We start from the raw sequence: 19,921 nt of genomic DNA, 5'->3' as shown, positions 1-19,921 counted from the left end.
CTTGCTGTGTGTTTCATTCTCCTATTCCAACCCTCACATTATTTATTTTTTCCAGTACTGAGGATCGAACTTAGGACTGTCCACTTACCAGGCAGGTGCCGTGCCACTGAGCTGTATCCTCATCCCTAACCCTCACATTATTAAAGGGATTGTAGAGAGTTCCCTGTGAGGCAAAGTGCATAATAGAGGAGTCATCGCTGGGGCTAAGATTGATTGTGACCCTGCCTTCCATTGAAGCCAATTCAGGGAGCTAGTATTTCTAAGTGTTAATGACTCAAAGATGTAGTAAAACCTTGTATTTCCCAGAGTGTCTATTCTCTCTTTTCTCCTGCCCTCACCCCCAGAAGGAAGCTGCAGCCCTTCTCATTGTTTCCAGGGGATTCCAAGCTGAAGGGCCAGTCCAATGTATGTTGTCCCAAATTTTGAGAATTGTTTTCAATCATAAATTTAGATCATTTAGTGCAAAATCTTCCAAATCAAGATAACAACTTCTCAACCTTCTTTATTTTAGAGTTAGGTACATACTTAATACCTAGTAGGACCCAATTTTTAATGGGTGCATTATCTAAACAAGAGAAGTGTTTGTCTATTACAGCTTGTGCATGCCTGTGTATTGGCTGATAAACGAGGCTACTGAGAGAGCTAAGAAAATTAGAAACTTTTGCCTGCTGTGAGCAATCTAGCAAGGGACAATAAACATTCACAAGTGTTTATACCGTTTATGCTGGTAATTCTCCTTTGGAGGAACATATTGGGAAAATAGAGTTGTTAATATCTCAGGGAGTAAAACTCGCCTAACTTTTGTGTTTTTCAGCACCTGAAATGTTCAATTCCAAAAAAGAAACAGGCTATTCCTTTGCTGTTGACTGGTGGTCCCTGGGAGTGACGGCATATGAACTGCTGCGAGGGCGGGTACAGGACAATTGCATGCTGTCTTTGCTTATTCTTCCAGAAAGTTCTTTTTTAGAATGAAAGAATGTATTGTTTTCTAAGAATCAAGCAAACTGTATTGAGAGCTGAAAACAGCTATGCCTTGTGATCCTGATAATACTCTTTGAGGGCTCTGAACCGATTAATTCATTGTCTTGTATATGGGACTAACCATGTCAGTTAACATTAAATTACCCAGGTAACATTAAGTAAGTAATACAGATATTATACATTCCCAAAGAGCAGAAATCAGTATACCTTACTCAATATATTGGGTAAATATATGTGTTTGTTTAAAGAAAGTCATTTTTCAGTCCCAGTACAGAATTCTAATTCAGACACATATCAAAGTAGTGTGAATTATTAACACAACACACCTCATGCCCTGTCTTATCAGATTCCTTCCTGTCTGTCATTTGGCTCCTGGGTTACGAGTTCAGTGGAAAATTAGAGAAGTTTCCTTTTAACAAAAACATTTCTCAATCTAAGAAACTCTTTTCTAGAAAAAAAATATTAAAAATTAAATAACTATGAAAAAATATATTTTATACAATTTTTACAAATTATTGTAGAATTCAGATATCCTCCAAAGGTTGTGTCTTAGTCAGCTTGACCAAAACAAAATACTATAGTGGGGTGGCTTAAACAGCAGATTTTTATTTTTTGTTATTTTTCCAGTTGGAGATGCTGGAAGATCAGGGTGCTAGAGACAACGGGTTCTGGTGTGGTCTCTCTATGATATGCACACAGTGGGCTTCTTACTCTATCCTCACTGGGATGAGAGAGATACAGAGAGACGCTGTGGAGGGGACTCTGCCTTTTATTATAAGGTTACTAAGTCACAGTCTCATCCTGAGGGCTCTCACCTCGTGACCTAATCTAATCTTCATGACCTGCCAAAGGTCTCCTCTCCAAATACCATCTCAGTGTGGATTAGAGCTTCAATATATGAATTTGGGTCACCTTTGGATCCCTGAATTTCATGTCCTCACATGCAAAATGCATTCATTCCATTTCAATAGCCACAAAAGCCTTAGCTCATTTTAGCACCAACTATCAAGTCTGAAGTCCAAAGTCTCCTTTCAATGTCATCTAAATTGAGTATGGATGAGACTCAAGGTATGTTTCATAATGAGAAAAAAAAAATTCTACAACTATGAACCTGTAAAACCACACAAGTTATGTGTTTCTAAAATACAATGGTGGCATAGACATTAGACAGACAATTCCATTCCAAAAGAGAAAAAAGAAGAGAAAGGGGCCCCAAGTCTAAATCCAACCCCAAACATAACAAGGAAATGTGCATCACATTTTAAGACTCAAGAATATCCCCTTTGACCATCATAAGGGATGAAATCCATTATGTTAGGTAATATATATCAGGCACAGAAAGACAGATACCACATGTTCTCATTCGTGGAAGCATAAAAAGTTGATCGCATAGAAGTAGAGAGTTCAGTAGTGGTCACTAGAAGTTAGCAAAGATAGAGGGGAAGGGGATAGAAAGAGGGTACGTAATTGGAGCGAAAATGCAACTGGGAGGAAGTAGTTCTGATATTCATTACCACAGCAGAACAACTGTGGCCTATAACAATTCATTTACACATTTAAAAATAACTGGAGAAGAGTTTGAAGGTTCCGAAAACATAGAAATGATAATATGTGGAGACTGTACTGAAATGTGTACTGAATTACAATAATGTGATACAAATATTATAATGTAAGTATCACATGTCCATTAAAAATGAAAATATAAAATAATACTCCTTTTTGGATGAATGACCTGTTGTCTGGGACTCTGGGCAGCAGCCTCACTCCCATGGCTGAGGGTGGGGAAGGGAGACACTCTTCAGTGGCTCCACCAGGGCTCTGTGCTCATGGCTCCACCCCACTCACACACCTTGCCAGGCGTGATGCTGCCCTTTGAAACCCTGGTAGAAGCCAGTCTGTTCTGGCAGCGCTGATGGTCTGAGAATCACTCTCAGAGTTTTTCTTCTCTTTATTTAAAGGATGCTGCATACTCACAGCCAGGTAAAAGTTTGTACCCTTCCTTCATTCCATCCCACTTTCTCTGTGCCCTGTAATTTAGCCTGTATCTCTGCAGGTATAATCTCATCTTTATCTCTGAGACTTGCTGAGGTGCTGATCAAGTTCATGAGTCACAGGCATCGTCTCCTTATCAGTTGCTTATTCAGCCTTATTTCCTTAGTGCTGTCTTCAGAGGAAGCTTTCTCTTATTTTGCAATATGGAGAGTCCAATTGTTTTCCAAATTGTTAAGTTCTGATTCCTTCTTGCTTAACATTAAGTTTTGTCTTCAATTGTCTCTTCTTTCCCATTTTACTGTAAGTAGTCAGGAGGAACCAAGCCTGACTACTTCAACATTTTGCCTTAAAATCTCCTTAACTAATTTTCTAGTTTTAATCATCATGAGTTCTACCTGGTAGTCACTAAACATAGTTCAGACAAGTTCATTGCCGTTTTATAACAAAGATCATTTTTCTTTCAGTTTCCAATAACATGTTCCTCATTTCTGAGATCTGACAGTTACATGTAACATCTGTATTTATAATGTGCATTTCAGAACACTTCTAACTGGTACCCTATTACCATCTCCAGTTGATCGTATCTTTAGATAGTTATAGAAGCACCCCACTGCTCAGTCCCCAGAATCTTTTAAGTCAACTAAGGATGCCTTAGTAAAACATGAGGCACAATCACAAACAAAAATGAATGTTTAAATTTTAAAATAATTATTACAGTAAATAATTAAAAATAATTATTACAATGTTGCCATTAATCATTTTAAAATACTTTCCTTTGCCTTGAACACACTTATCCCATCATTCTTGCCACTTTCTGGAGTAGATCTACAAGTCCTGTTTCAAGAGTATCTTTATTTGTACTGTCCTGACTACCTTAAAGTCCTGATTCAATTTAAAACATTTACCTTTCATGGTCATTTTAACCTTAGGGAAGAGCTAAAAGTCACCTGGTTCCAGATCTGATCAGTAAGGTAGATGAGAACACACTGTAATGTTTTTATGAGCCTGCATTTCTATTGGGTGGCACTTAGCATCAATCTTCACCTTATTTTTGATCACACCTTGTAAGTGTACTCGCAAAAGTGGACTTGCAGAACTGCTTCAGAAAGTGGCAGAAATGGGGGGATAATTGTGTTGAAAACAATGGGGAGTATTCTGAGGGTATTAATGGCAATATGTCTTTTACTATAATAAAAAGATTTATTTTTAATTTTATTTGTACATTTTAGATATACAGAATGATAACATTCATCATAGGGAATTTGTACTTGTACGTATATCTTAATTCTTTTTTTCCCATTACCCTCCCCTCCCTTTAACTCCTCTTCTCCTCCTTATTTACAAAAGCTTGGTTTCCATTTTTTCCTTCTATTCTTTTTCTTTTCCTTTCCTTCCTTTTCTCCTCCTTTCCTAGTTCCCCTTCCCATTTGAACATTTTATTCCTATTTCACAAAATCTATTATACATTTTGGTCCTTATTTACCCTTTCAGTTTCTCACATCAAAGAAACAATGAGATATTTAAATGTATGTCTGATGTATTTCACTTAAGAGTATGGTCTCAAGGTGCATCCATTTACCTAGAAATGTCTCAAGTTTATCCTTCTTTATGTCAGAGTAGTACTCCATTATATATTTTAAAAACCTACATCTTCTTTACCCACTCATTGGCTGATGGGCATTTGGGCTTTACCTATAACAAAATGTGCTGCTATAAACACGAGTGTGCATATATCACTGTGATATGATGCTTTTAATTCTTTTGGGAAGATACCCAGCAGGGGAACAGCTGGTCACATGGAACCTTTAGTTCTAGTTTTTTGAGGAATCTCCACACTGATTTCCACCATGGTTGCACCAGTCTACACTCCCACCAGCAGTGGAGAAGGGTTCCTTTTCCCCACACCTCCGTCAGCATTTGTTGTTGGTTGATTTCTTGGTAACAGCCATTCTTACTGGAGTGAGGTGGAGTCTCAGTATTGTTTTAATTTGCATTTCTCAGATGGCCAGTCATGATGCACATTTTTTCATGTATTTATTTTCCATTTCTACTTCATCTGAGAAGTGTGTATTCATCTCAGATGCCCACTTTCTTTAAATTTGGGAAGTCTGATTTTTTTGAATTCTTTATATATTCTAGATGTTAGGACTTTGAGGAACAGCTGGAAAAAAATTTTTCCCATACTGTGGGTTGTCTTTTCACTCTACTGGTGGTTTCTTCTGCTGTGCAAAAGCTTTTTAATAAGATGAGATCCCAGTTGTTGATTCTTTGTGATATTTCCCTGCAATTGGGGTTTTGTTCATAAAGTCTTTTGACTTTATGACTTAAAGTGTTCTACCTATTCTATCTTCCAGCAGATTTAGTGTTTCTGTTTTTAATGTTTAGATCTTCAATCCATTTCAATTTTGCCTTAGTGCATGGGGTCAAATATGGATCTAGTTTTGATCTTCAACACGTGGAAAGCCAGTTTTTCCAGCACTGTTTATTAAATAGGCTTTCTTCTAGTGAAGGTATTTGGCCACTTTGTTAAACATAAGGTGGCTGAATGTGTTTGGAGTTATTTATGCATCTTCTATTCTGTTCCATTGATCCTTGGGTCTGTTTGTTGTTGTTGTGTTGTTTTTTCCAGTAGCATGAAGTTTATATCACAGTAGCTTTGTAGTAAAATTTCAAATCAGGGATTGTGATGCCCCCTGTCTTGTCTTTGTTGCCCAGAATTTTTTTGATATTCTAGGTCTCTTCTGGTTCCAGATGAATTTTAGGATTGTTTTCTGTAATTCTGTGAGGTATGCTATTGGTATTTTGATCGAGATTGTATTAAATCTCTGTAACAATTTTGGAAGTATGGCCATTTTCACTATATTGGTTCTTCCTACCCAAGAACGAAGCATAGATTTCAAAAACTTTAAATTTAAACACACACACTATAGTCTATTATCAGTTCTTCTAAATCCATTGAGGGATTAAACAAAAGAAATTTGTTATCTCAAGCATGGAAGCTGGAAGACTGAGGTTAGGGTGAGAACCAGGTCAGGATCTGGTGAGGCTTTCTTCTTGCCTTGCAGACGACTGCCTTCTCACTGTGTGCTCACGTAATGGGGGTGTCATCATGGTTCAGTGCTCATTTTGCTCAGGGAACCAAGGTAAGTGCTTACACAGTAACCAAAGGAGGGTCTCATCATTGTATCTGTTTCGTGTGCTCTACAGAGTTCATTTCACACCTCTGCACTAATTTGTTCATTGTTTTTACTCCCCTACTTCCCTGAGGAGAGCATCATAACACTACTTGTGAAGCATATTCAAATTTTGATAAGTAATTCATGTTAATAGAAGAGGACTCTCCCTGTAAGCCAGATACATAGTTTTTCCATGAGCAGAACAGGCATTATCTGCTTCTGATCAACTTTGTCCTATTTTTTAAAGACATCTAATGAGGGTAAGGGTATTATATTGATGTTTATAAAGACAAAAAGCAAAAAGAATCACATCATTTACCTAAAAGTAGAAACACTTCATCCTCAAGTTATTCCTCACCTCATCTTCAAGTTATTTTCTCAGATAACTTCCTCCTGACTCCCTATGTAGCCTGTAGTGGTTCACAACAGATCTTGAAAACATCCTGGCAGTTTCTAAGCCTGATCGCAGTCTTCATGAATATGTTCCTTAACTATTAGCTTGCCTTATTGTCTCTCAGTCTCGCAGTACCTGTTGCCCTGCAAGGGCAAAGGTTCGTGTCTTTAGTAGTTTTATCCATAAGTACTAATTTAAGATAGATACCTGTGTACTTTTGCACTAAAATCTTACATCCTTAGCTGCAACTCTTTGGCTTTTGTACTCCTGAAATGGAAGTATAATCATAACACATCCTTTCTTTCTTCCTGTTCATTCTTTATAGTCTCTACTTTCAATTTATATGTTGCATTAGAGTTGTTTTATATATTCTGTTAGATACTGTAACTTTACATTGAACCTTGTATCTCATTTTTAAATGCATGTTTATGTGTGTACTGTTATTTAAGTATCTATGCTTCCTTATTTAGACTTTAGACTCCATTAACATAGAAACCATGTTGTTTTATTCTTCATTGTATCCCCAGAGCAGAGCAGAGGTGCTGGGACATAGTAGGCACTCACTAAGTAATTGGTGAATGAATAAATGTATAATTATGGCATTTGATGAAATAAAGTGAATTTTTAAATTTAGAACTAGAAAAGTAAGTTAATAAGTAAGCTAAAGACAGATTGATTATTTTAATAAGGAACTGACAGGCCATAAAGATGAATGTAATCTTTATGTAATTCAAATCTGTGCTAATAAAAAATAAAAACAAAAAATAATGATATAATGATATCAAGAAAACTAAAAAATATATTTAACATAAGAAGTATCAGACTTATACATTGAATGAAAACTACAAATATTGTTAAGGTAACTATCTAAATAAATGAAAAAATATCCCTTCAGCAAAAATGTTAAATTCACTCACATGGCCTTCTAAAGTAAATAAAGAAAACCACACACTCTTAAGCTTCTTTCTTGTGGCATTCATCGGCTAATTCATTCAAGTTTATCAAATTATTTTGCTTCTAGAGGGCAGAGACAATAAGTTTAGAAACAACAGCCACATGAAATAAAGAAGAAACTTACAAAAAAAAGAAAAAATACACATCATAGGCATAAAATCCTAGAAGCTCAAGTAGGCTAAGCCTTACTCAACTCTCATTGGTACATGTGGAAAGAATATTGTGAAGTAACTAGTGTCCTCTGGCTAATAAAAACACGCTTTGGTAATGGCCATAACGCCTCTAGAACTGTCTGACATTGAGCTGATGGTCTCTTTCCCCTACATCATTACCAAACTATGACACTTGCTTTTAAACCTTACTTAAAAAGAATGAAAAGTTTGACCTAATCTTCCTTTTAAGGGTTACTGCCTTGTACTTTATGATTACCTCAGTAACCAACATTGATTTTTCATGTATAAAATTGAGCCATCACCATTATTGAAGACTAATCCTGTTGACCACTACTCACATTTATATCTGCCTGTTCTACACTTGTGTCTAACAATAAAAACAACCCTGCTGTACTGTTTCTAATAGGTGCTAGACACTCCATTGAGAACCTCTCTAATTTTCCCAGCAATCTTATCTTGTTGTTCATTTTACAGATGAAGTAACTTGCTTCTTACAAATAAAGAAACTGAAGCTCAGAAATTGAGTGGCTGCATTTGGCACTCAGCTCCTTCTGCCTTCAGAGCTCAAATATTTGGTTGCATTAACTCTTAATACTTATTTATTATGAGGAAAATGTATAACCTTTCCTTTGCCTCAATTTAGCTCATCAGTCAGTGATCATTTGTTAAACATCTGGAAAGGGCCAGACATGTGACAAATGTACGTATTCATATTGTGTCCTATGGTGAATCCAATATAGGAAATTTATTCATTCAAAAATACATATAGAATACCTATTAGGTGATAGGTCCCATTGACAAGAATATGAAGATGACAAACTTCCTGGCTATTCATTGCTTAGAGTTCACATAAAGACATAAAATCCTGTCAGTCATTTAAAGATACTATCCATGTAGGCTGCCCTCTAATGGACAGCTGTGAAAACTGCAAGAATTCCCCCAAATTAAAACTACAGATGAAACTTGCTTCTTCCAGAATTTTTTTTAAAGTTTTTGCTTCATTATAAAATTCTCTGCCTCACCTTCCATTGAACCAGGGACTCTTAGCATTTGAGACTGGGCTTGATGTTTTCTGAACAGCTTTCTATCTTGAACTTCCTCATGTTTCAAATAAGTGAAAAGGAGGGCATGGTAAAAATTTGGATCTCTTTATAACAAACTCTTGTATAATTTTTAAACTTCTGGGCTGGGGATTTAGCTCAGTGGTTTCGCCGCCTGCTGCACAAGCGCAAGGACCCAAGTTTGATCCCTGGTACCAATAAATAAATAAATAAACTTCAATTTATTGTGCACTTGACCAGGGTTTTATAAATATTTATATAAATACTTATATAAATTACCTTAAAAACAGCTTCAGATCAGCATCTCAGAAGCTGAGTCAGCCCACTGCAATGTTTTGTTTGGATCAGTGGAATTATCAACTTCTAAACGTTATGATATTTCACAAGAAACTGTAGATTTCTGGCATCTTCTTAAAAGTGAGATATCTGCCATTGCTGACCATATGCACTGTGGCAACAATATTTAGCTAAAATGGTCATAACTCATATTTCACTGGTTGAAAGTTTAGCCTGGGAACATTTGCACCATCTTTTTCTTTTGCCTTATAAAAATGAAGGCTCTTACTTCTTTACTTCTTCTCTCCTTTAAGAGACCGTACCACATTCGCTCCAGTACTTCCAGTAAGGAAATTGTGCACATGTTTGAGACTGCTATTGTGACTTACCCTTCTGCCTGGTCACAGGAAATGGTATCACTTCTTAAAAAGGTAAGACTGCACACCAAGAAGTGATAAAAGGGACCATGTGTTCTGCTTTAGTGGTGGAAATCAGTATATATAATATTGGGTCAGTCATTATAATGTCATTTCTAGAACGGTTGTTAACAGCTAATGACTCTCAAAGATATGACTTAAGTCAACCCCAAGTGCACTTGTATGGCTCAAAACTTTCTCAAACTCAGTGTCCAAAATGCAATCCTTAATCTCTTTGTATTTCTTGGATTTCTTTCAGTGTCCTCTCTTTTGGAATAAACCCTCCATCTCTCTACTCATGCAAGCCAAAACCAGGGCTCATTCATCATCTCCATATCTAAAGTTCTGGAATTTCACATTTTAAGTATCTTTTGAGTTTTCACCTGTCTTTATCCCTACTAATATCTTCCCACCTGCCATCAAGTCTCGTCTTATATCTGGTTTGTCCTCATATACATTTGCTATTACATTCTATTCTCCTCAACTGGAGTAGAGTGTCTTCCTGTTGGTCTTAGAATGAAGACCAAAATAATTTACATGATACAAAGGTTCTAACTACCTCTCAAGCCTTATTTTGAACCTTTATCTACACACAAACTCCTTTGACTTTCTTCTTTTTCTTCCTTCCTTTCTCTTTCTCTTCCTCTTCCTCCCTCTCATATAGCATCCTGCCCCCACCACATGACCTTTGCACATGCTCATCTGTTTCTGGAACACTATCACCCTAGCTAACACTAACACCTCACCCTAGCTCCTCTAGCTCCCTCCCTGATGTCAGTACTACTCAACAAGACTCGTTGACTGGTTCTTAGTCCATGAATTTCTTCCTTAAAAGTCCATATAAGTATAGAAATTGAGAGCATTTGGAAACATTTCTAGCAATTTAACAATACTGTAGTATCTAATCACATGGTCAATGGACTTGCCTCATTGAATAGGTTTCAAGCTTGTTTAGCTGATTTAGAACTCAAGTCATGATTTGTGCACTGTGTGTAGCTGCATACTAGACATACACAAAAGGACCACATGTTGGTTTGAATGGGTTAGAAACACAAAAGTATCTGGCCTTTCTACATAGCTTGAGAAGCACAACTTCAGTTCTTGGCTCAAATATCACTTCTTTGGGGAGCCTTCCTCTGTTATAAGTTCCTTAACACTCTTTCCCTTCATAGTATTTTTCTTGGTTTGCAACCATACCTAGCATTGTTGTGATCCTTCAGCTAATATTTATACTATAGTAAGCCACATGAGGGTAGGGACTATGTCTGACTGTGTACCGTGTAGTTCTCAGCATCTAATAGAGTCTGTCAAGTGGTAAAATTTGAAAGAATGAGGGTCATACTTTTTATGAGATTTTTGTGATGCCCATGTTCACCAAATGGCCTAAACCAATTATAGTAGAAGCTCACTAGTTTATCTTTAACAATAAATCAAAACAAAGTATAAAGAGCCCAAGAGAATGGGCTGAGGTTTTTTTGTTGGTTGGTTTTCTTGTTTCATTTATTTTCCCCTAAGGAGAGAAAATTCCCTAGGTTGCAGCTGGTAAAGGAAAAGAGCTTTGGAGGCTAAGTGTTCAAAATCTGTGCCTCTTGTCTTTGGGGCCAAGTTCACTGTTTTGGGATAGGGACACTGTCATTAGTAATGTCAATGATGAAGAATAGGCCTCCACAAGCAAATACATCTCCAGTTCTAGACAACCCTGATTCACCCCAAAATTACACCTTGATATTCCATGATTGTCTTTTCAAGGGCGTTCTCAAGTGGGACTGGCATTTCCCACTGGAGCTGTACCCTAGATGTGATGTTGGCTGTGGAGTGGCTAATAGGGAAAAATCTTAAATCTATTAGTAAAGAACAAACAGTAACTGTAGTAAGTTATATCTTATCTGTGCTACCTCCAATGTATTTTAATTAGCTGTAAAAACTGCTAAAATTTTTAGAGAGGATCAGTTTCCCTTGTGAAAATATAAGAACGTTTACCTCCTAACATGCCTGTACACTCTATAAAGCTCTTTACATCCAGGGCCTCACTGAATCCTGGTTACAACCTTATGAAATAAGTTTTCTTTCTTTCTTTTTTTTTTTAAGTTTCTTTTTTTGGTACCAGGGATCGAACTCGGGACCTTGTGCTTGCGAGGCAGGTGCTGGAACCACTGAGCTAAATCCCTGGCCCTGAAATAAGTTTTTATTTCTTTTTTAGATTGGTAAATTGAACTTTTGAGAACAAACTTGATCATAGGAAGGAGATCCAGGAATTGAAGATATATTTGATTCAGTAGGACAAATTATATCTGTTCTAATCAGCTGTTAATGCACATTATTTGCAAATGAGGTCAGAGAAGCTTTCAGTCCTACATTGAAAACACTTAGAGGGAATTTGTGGGATTTTTTGTCCCCCTAAATTGTGACTTTTCTCCCTACCTTGATGTCTGCATTCCATTGGCAGCTACTTGAACCTAATCCGGACCAACGGTTTTCTTGCTTGAGTGACATTCAGAACTTCCCATACATGAACGATATGAACTGGGATGCAGTTTTTGAGAAGAAGCTCATTCCAGGTTTTATTCCTAATGTGAGTCAATCCTAACACACCTATCATAATCTCATTTGGAGCATGTTACTCTGTGTGCTTGATCTATACATTGTCTCATTAATCACACAAGTGTTGTAAAAAAAAAGCCCAAATTCCTGTTTTACAGATGAGGAAACCAAGGCACACATGGGATAAGTAGATCAGTGGCCAGGGTAATCTAGGTACAATTGGAGTTGGATCTAAAGGTCCTGAAAATATTTTGTGCTGTGTTTTTGTTGGAAAGAAGATCTCATCTCCCAAATACTGTTTTCTATGAATCTGCTGGTTGAAAAACATGTTCTCCAATTCCAAAGATTTAGTAATTTGTGCACATAAGAGTCTGTGAGTCATAGAACTAAAGACTATTGAGGTTAGAGTGAGAAATGAATTTTCACCATTCACCCTTCTTCCTTTGCTAGTTTTTGGTTTTTGCTTGTTTGATACTGGGGATTGAACCCAGGGCCATCATTCTGAGCCATGGTCCCAGTGAAATTTATATTTTCTATTTTGAAACAGAGTCTCTCTGAGTTGTCCAAGGGCTTGAATTTGTGATCCTCCCAGAGTGCTAGGATTACAAGCATGCACCACCACACCTGGCCCGTTGCTGGTTTTCTGTCACGGATCTACAAATTAAAGGACTAATCACTAAAAAATAATTCCCACAGAGCACCGGAGCCAAGGGACATCTTTTTCTCAGTGCACATTGCTGGTGAAAGCCTAGTTCAAGGGGCCCTCGTGAGGCTTCTCATTCCTTCTGTCTCTCAGCCTGGGACTGAATTACACATTCAGCTTAAGAAATGCATAATTGGGAGAATACGGAGGAATAACATCCCCTTAGGGAGGCGCTTGCTGTGGGTGTGTGAGAGTGTGATTGTTCCTGGAAACAGCTGCCCAGGGCAGGCTAGGGGTAGAAGTGCAAAGTAAGGGAGAAAACAGTTCTAAGGGTAGAGCACCGGGAAAGAGACAGAGTTCTTCCTGGTCCGTGTTCTGGCACCCAGCAGTGGCCGCCTGTACCCAGGTGGATGCCTGACTCCGTGGGGGTCTAGGTACCCTACTCGTGCTTCTGCTCCCTCTGTTTGTCTGCACATCCCCCTGAGAGAAGCTCTGCATTGTGGGTCTCTGGCTTTACTATCTGGGGAGCTTATTAAAGGGCAGTTCCTTGGACTCCTGATTAGAAATCTTGATTTCAGAAGTCTGTTTTGAGACCTGTGAAGCTGAACCAGCAATGGTCATTAGAACAAACTTTGAGAAACTCAACAGCTCAAACTTCAGAAAAATAATTTAGTTTTCCTTTCTTATGTACCGAGAGCTAATTGTAAGTTTAAAAACAATAAACAAAATGTAAAAGCAAAGAATATGAAAAAATCATGCTGGGAATAAGCAGTAGGAACTTAGAGTGGGAATCCAAGCCTGTTACCTTTAGACTGCTTCGTTAAGACCAAGTGTTAGACTCCAGGTCAGACCTGGTGTGTTTTTAGAAGGACACAGGAATCCAAAGACTGAGCCAACCCCTTTTCCTTGCAGAAAGGCAGGCTGAATTGTGACCCTACCTTTGAACTGGAAGAAATGATTTTGGAATCCAAACCTCTTCATAAAAAAAAGAAACGTTTGGCAAAGAAGGAGAAGGAGATGAGGAAATGTGATTCCTCTCAGGTAAGTCAGTGACCACCAAACTCAGGGTGAGGGGCACCGCGGGAGGCTGCCTTCTCTGTAGGACAATCACCCTGGCACCCTGCTTCTGCCAGGTGTGGAGGGGCCTGTGACAATGAGGGGCCACAGCAGGCCATCACCAGCCCTGTTGTCTGTGCCTCTGTGACTAGAAACAGCAGTCAGGGAGCAGCAGACAGCTCAGTTTGGAGGACATGGTCCTCATTTCCCACCATGGCTGCAGCAAGCTGTGTGCAGGCTGCTCTAGAACAGCACCCTGCAAAGAGCTTGGAGGGGGAAGGGTAGCTGGTACCATGCCCAGAGCTGAAATTTCTAGAAACAACTGTGCTTTGTCACCCATGCCTTCGCAATGGAAGGAGTACAAGCCTGAGTTCCAAACTAGTTATGTGAGATAGATTTACCAGGGCATCTTGTTGGATAAGTGGAGAGCTTCCTACTCTGCCACCTTCCTAGGAACTTCATTTAATTTCCATTTTGAAAGCTACTTTGGCATTTACTTAGGGTGATTCTTTCAATAGACAATCTGCAGATTATTGACTGTTTGAGAATCCTCACTCACCTGTTAACTGTTCTTCTATTTTCTCCACTGTTCACCTTGTGAAGATGGGTCTTCTTCAAGAACATCTTGAATCTGTCCAGAAGGAATTTATAATTTTCAACCGAGAAAAGTAAGTCAGTCCTATGAGACCAGTAGCTTGGAAAATGATGGAGCTTTGGGGATTTAATACATTTGCAGGGATTTAATTGTTTCTAAACATTTTTATTTTTACAGTCACACAAATGATACATATCTAAATATAAAGTTTTTCTTTTCAAATTCAGGAAGCCTTCTTTTTTCTTGTAAGGGATTTAAATTCTTTTTAGTAGATTAATTAGCCTAGCATCAAGTTTTTGTCTATGGGAAAGGCAAAAGGTAGGATATACACATTTACAATGAATGACTTTTTTAAGGTTTCCTTGGCTCGTACCTGTTTATAAATTGTTGCATATATGCTAACATTTCAAAAAAGTTTAAGGTTTTCATTTTTCTTCTCAAAGAATAAAACTTTTTTTTTTCTTTTAAGAGTAAAAAGAGACTTGAATGAAAGACAAGCAAATCTAGCCTTGGAACAAACCAAAAACCCACACGAAGAAGACAGCCAAAATAACAACTTGTAAAGGCCTCAGTGTCTCCTCCGACATCTCTTAGCACCTCAGGCCAGAAACTTCTGATTGTCCACACAAAGAAGAACTGAAAGTAATTTTTGCCACTCCACACCTCATGCTTAGAAATGTGAAGGAGCGTCCTCCGAAGGATGCAGCACGATCTAGTGAAGAGACACTGGGATGTAATTTCACCATTAATTATGTGATGTTGAGCAAGTCATTTAATCCCTTTTTGCGCTTTAGTTTATTCATCCAGAAAGAGAAGGTCATATCAGCTGAGCTGTACCTTGCCTTTTTACTGCTACAGTTGCTATTCTACATGGCCTTTGTATTTTAAAAGAAATATTTGGATGTAGATTTATTTTTCCATTCCTTCTGATTACACTGTGATGAATGGACATTGTACACAGTAAGCCTCTTCAGAACTAGGAAACATCATAAAGAGGTCAAAATCCCAAAGCCCGATAAGGTAGGAATGAAGAGTTTCATTGGAAAGAAAGACATAGGGTCAGATTAGAAGCAGCATAGATTTATAGGACCTTCGGTGCTGTGCTGGGGAGACTTTCCATCCTGAACACGGCTTCTCAGGCTCCTCTTCAGTGGGGTGAGATCAGTAACCTGAACTTGGTGATAATGACAGGATTCTCAGCATGGAAATCAGCAAATACTACAAATCAGGGCAACTTTTGTTTTCCTTTCGTGAGCTAATTGTTAATATCAGCACCCCACTTGCCTTCCTCCAGTGTGCATGACCTTTGAGGGTAGAGTGTCCTCTGAAAAGTAGCAGAGATCTGCATCTGGAGAGGATTGGAAAATATTGCCCCACTGACAATATGTTTACTCCCTAGTTCAGGGAAATTGCAGGGATGGAGATTATATTGGGGGTTAGAAGTGAATTTGCCAGAAAGTAAAACTTACCCTTGGAAAAATCCCTCAGTTAACCGTAACATGTAGGAAGTAGTTTTTCTCAGTGAAGCCTCGCACAGGGAGTTGCTCTTCCATAAGGAAAGAAGGCACTGCTTTTGTTTTATTCTTTATTTTTGATTACATTTTGAGTAATACGGCAAACTAGAATACTGAGCAAGTCATCCCTGTCTTTACGGACTAGAAGTACACTTAGAACACAGGTTACTCATGTCTGTGAAGTCAGTTTCACAGAGTCTAAGGGACAGTGCTGCCATGTCTCCTTTCCTCACGCTTATTGCAAGAATGGCAGGCAGAATTGCCTTTTTAAAATATTAGTCTCTCTTTTTCTTTATATTGTATTTATTTATTTGCAAAGTTTAACTGACCTAATTGTACATATGATAGAACTTCACTGTACTAACACAAAGATCTTCACAGAAGTACCATTTTCGGCACCTCATAATGACACTGGGTGGAGTCGAAAAGAGAACAGGCTTTGAGGAGGGCTGTGTTAACCTCTTGGCTAAAGGTCGTCTAGACCTGTCCTTTCCAATGGAGAGATTGGGCCTCCAGGACTACAGTAAGTCAGCAACAGAGAATGTCTCCTCTTGAAAAGCCAGATGGGGCGAAAGAGATGAGAAAGGGTGATGGCTGCCTGCCTGCTACAGCAGACACTTTAGAGGGAGGTCACATCCGGGCAACTAAACATGGGTGAAAGCTAGAGGTGAGCTGAAGATCAGCATTTATGAGTTAATAGGCCCAGAATTTCTGGCCCACTTATGAAATAATATCTCTGATTTAAGAGCAACCATATTTTTGTTAAAAAAACAAAACAAAAAGCACAAAACCGAAAGCCAGCTCTTTTGTGTGTGTGATCCCTTTTCTCTACAGTTCCCACATGTTATTTGTCTGTGCCATTTTTTCCCCCAAATATAATTATAAGCTCCAAGCACTTGCTCGGATTGACTTGTAGAGAGGAGGTTGGGTTAAGCAAAGGAAAGGTGACCAAACTCAGTTCCAGACTGGTAATCCCACCAGCCTGCATGGTTGCCGGCTTCCATCTTCCTTTGGTCTTTTTCAAACCTTCATGTGCTGTGGACTCTAGTACCCTGTCACCTGGTTCTTCCTCTTGTGAAGACCTTGTGTGCATCCTCAAGAGGTTTTCAGAAATGTTTACCAAAGGGCACTGGGACCACTATTCTCCACGATGGTCTGTGCTGTTTCATGTTTGTACCGTTTAACTTGGGATAGAAGCCCACACAATCTCTGTATTTTGAATCCTTTGTTTTATTACCAGTGAGCTGATTTCAATGCCTGAAACACCATGGCAGATTTTCAGAACCATGGACTCAATGATTAGAGAGCAGTGTTTGGGGAGTAGAATGGGCTCCCCGGGCTCCTCAGATGACAGCCACAAAGGAAAAGCAGTGGGCTGGGTCTGTATCCCAGTGGTGGAGTGGGTACTTAGCATGCATGAGGACCTGAGTTTGACCCCCAGCACCACAAAAAAACAAAGATGACAAAAAGAAAAGAAAAGAAAAGCACTCATAGCCAGAATAAGTAATTCCAAGCACCTGTGCATTTTAAAGATGAGAAAGAAAAACTTTCCACAAACAAACAAAAAACCTCCTAAATCTTTATGCTGGTTGCTGTTGAAATCAGGTTCTTTGGTTTTATTCCATAACTTGGGCTGAAAGTTAATAGCCCACTGCATGGAACATCTCTCCTCTGGATTCCTGATGATACTCAGAGCTGAGAATTTTGAAAGAAAGGATGGCAAGTTCGATTCTTTTGTCTGCTCTCCTGGAATCTTTTCGGAACAGCTTCCTCCCTTATCTGCACAGAGCATCTGAAAAGCGTGACCAAGCTCTGAAGATCGGAGCGTCCCTCTGGCACTGCAGCAAAGCCTCACTTCCCATGCATTCAGTGACCTCGAGAAGATTAGGGGGAGCAGAGCCCCAGGACCCCAGTGGAGGTCCTAATGCCATGGAGGGAGATGTGCTAATGGATCACACACCCACCAAGGCGGCCTGGATCAGGCTGAGGTCACTGCTGGGGCAGGAATAAACTTCAAGCAGCACAGAGCACCACTAAATCAATTATAATAATCTAATTAATTACTGGTTAGGCTTTGTCTAATAGAATTTTAACCAGAAATGACATTTCCTATCATTATAGCTTTCCTAGATTGGATGAATCAATAACTAGCAAGAAAGAGTATTAATGCAGCTATTAATGGACCAGTGTTGCTGCTTGTGGCTGATTAGTGATGCTAAAGCTTTAGTGCTTCAAAGGCTGAATGAAAAGGCATGAGAAGCACTGTGCATTTGTTTCAGTACCCAGCTGTCCCTGTATTGTCTACACAAAATCCTGTCTCCTACTTCTGTCCCCGTGATTACTGTTTATTATAAGCACCGTGTGTCTGGATAATGTTAAACAGTGATGTTAAGAACCCAAACTTCACTTTTGTATGCTGTTGTAAACTGGCAGCTGATCTGGCAGCTCCCGAATGAGAATGTACTTCTGTCCAGCTGTAGCGCCTGTAATGGAAGTGTGCCTGTGTGTATTAAATGTCTTCTGCAACATGAAGCCACTGACCTTTGTCAGCTGTGTGTCTATATTATGTGTTTCCCTAGAGGTACTGTTGAGGGTCCCAAGATCATCTGTTCTTACTTTAATAACCAGTAGTGAATGTCCCTTAGCAGAGACACGGTGGTGTCAGAAATGGTATTCTGTAGTGCTGGAATGCAGCACTTCTTACCTCCCAACCTATATAAAAACTGAAACCCCTGACCCTCTAGCATTCACACTGCAGGGAACACAGCCTGGAATCCACTTTCTGCCTGTCACTGTGACCTCAAGTTCATGGACAGCCCATGAACCTCCTTGTTCAGTACCTTCCTCCTCCGGGTCCCATCTTATTTCATACATCACAGCAGCAGATGTTCCAAGGCCCATAGTCTGGGATGGGCAGATACAGAAAACTGGTAACTCTTGCTGCTAGAAGCAGCTTCTGCCTCAGGAGAGAACAAAAGGAGCTTTCAGCTGACATGTCAGGTGCACACAGCTCAGCAGCCAGCAAACCACTGGCTCCCCAGGCTCTTCTTGGAGTAAGTAGGCTCCTGTGATTCTTGTGGGCCTCAAAGTCCTGCACACGGAGTACTCTGTTGTCTGGTCCTGTAAGTGTCCTGTTGTGTTCTCAGATGCCAGCTGAGTGAAGGCCAGGGTCTAGAACTCTTTAGAGCCTGGAGAGTCCCAGCCTTAACTATGAGAATGATTGAAAAATACAGTGAATGTGAAATTTTCATTAATTCTCTTCAAAATACTCCACCTCACTTCAAATACACTTGTCTCATCATTCTTGCCACTTAAGCAATTCTAGAAGTCTTCTTTCATAAGTGTCTTCAGTTGTGCTGTCCTGCCTGCCTTGATATCCTGAACTGGTTGAGACCATTTACTTTTTCATGGTCATTTTGACTCTGGGGAAGAGCCGAAGTCGAACAGTGCCCAAATCAGTCAGAGCCAGTGAATAAAATGAAGGCATAGTGTAATATTTCTGTGAGCTTGTTACCCACTGTATTTTTTACCACACCTCATAAAGACACTCACAAAAGAGAACTTCCTTATCCATTTCAGAAAGTGGCAAGAATGATGATGTGTGTTCAAAATGAGGGGGAGTATTCTGAAGGGGATTCATGCCAATGTATCTTTTACTAACGTTTTTAAAATACAGTTTGATTACACCTCATCGGTGATTCATTTCTGTAGGTTACTCTGGCCCTTTCACCTTCCATTTCCTGACCATGGTCGGTGCCCCTTTGTGACGGGTTGGTGTTAGGAGAGCTGATTCCAGAAGGTTCTTTGGACCAAGAGGGCCCTTGTTCATATTCAGTGATCTCATTCCTCACTGTTCACAAGTGACTCAGCCACTGACCTCCAGCCTAGAGAGGTATGAAAGTTGGTGTATCCTTCACTAATATTTTTTAAATATCACTTCTTCCCTTTTCCATGCTGAGTTCACTGTAAGTGCTGACTTCTCCCTTTAAGCCCTCTCGAATCCTTGGGAGACCTCAGTGTTCCTGGTCATGATCAGGAAGAGGTGTTTCAACAGCCTCAAGTTTGAGCCATAACATGAGACTATGAACCAAAGCTTTTTATGAATAGAACCTGGAACCTCAATTGTAAAACAATTCTCTATGTGCCCGG

General features: G+C 39.2%; 1 protein-coding gene across 2 annotated transcripts in view; it reads left to right on the top strand.

Moving 5' to 3' along the window:
* The window catches only part of Stk32a (serine/threonine kinase 32A), a 129,553-nt gene extending 111,245 nt beyond the window's left edge, over positions 1–18,308 (top strand). For both annotated transcript variants that reach the window (XM_004854357.4, XM_021266170.2), the window contains 6 exons: positions 815–912; positions 9,322–9,438; positions 11,870–11,995; positions 13,520–13,648; positions 14,267–14,331; positions 14,728–18,308. In XM_004854357.4, coding sequence (XP_004854414.1) covers positions 815–912; positions 9,322–9,438; positions 11,870–11,995; positions 13,520–13,648; positions 14,267–14,331; positions 14,728–14,821 — 629 coding nt within the window. In that variant the 3' untranslated portion in view covers positions 14,822–18,308. The remainder of the gene's footprint in view (positions 1–814; positions 913–9,321; positions 9,439–11,869; positions 11,996–13,519; positions 13,649–14,266; positions 14,332–14,727) is intronic.
* The last annotated feature ends 1,613 nt before the right edge of the window (positions 18,309–19,921 follow it).

Source organism: Heterocephalus glaber, unplaced genomic scaffold, assembly GCF_053883595.1.
Source record: "Heterocephalus glaber isolate CG9 unplaced genomic scaffold, H.glaber_assembly_v1.0 deba00001463, whole genome shotgun sequence".
Taxonomy (NCBI): domain Eukaryota; kingdom Metazoa; phylum Chordata; class Mammalia; order Rodentia; family Bathyergidae; genus Heterocephalus; species Heterocephalus glaber.
The sequence above is the reverse complement of the archived record's forward strand: the minus strand, read 5'-3'. Positions and strand labels throughout refer to the sequence as shown.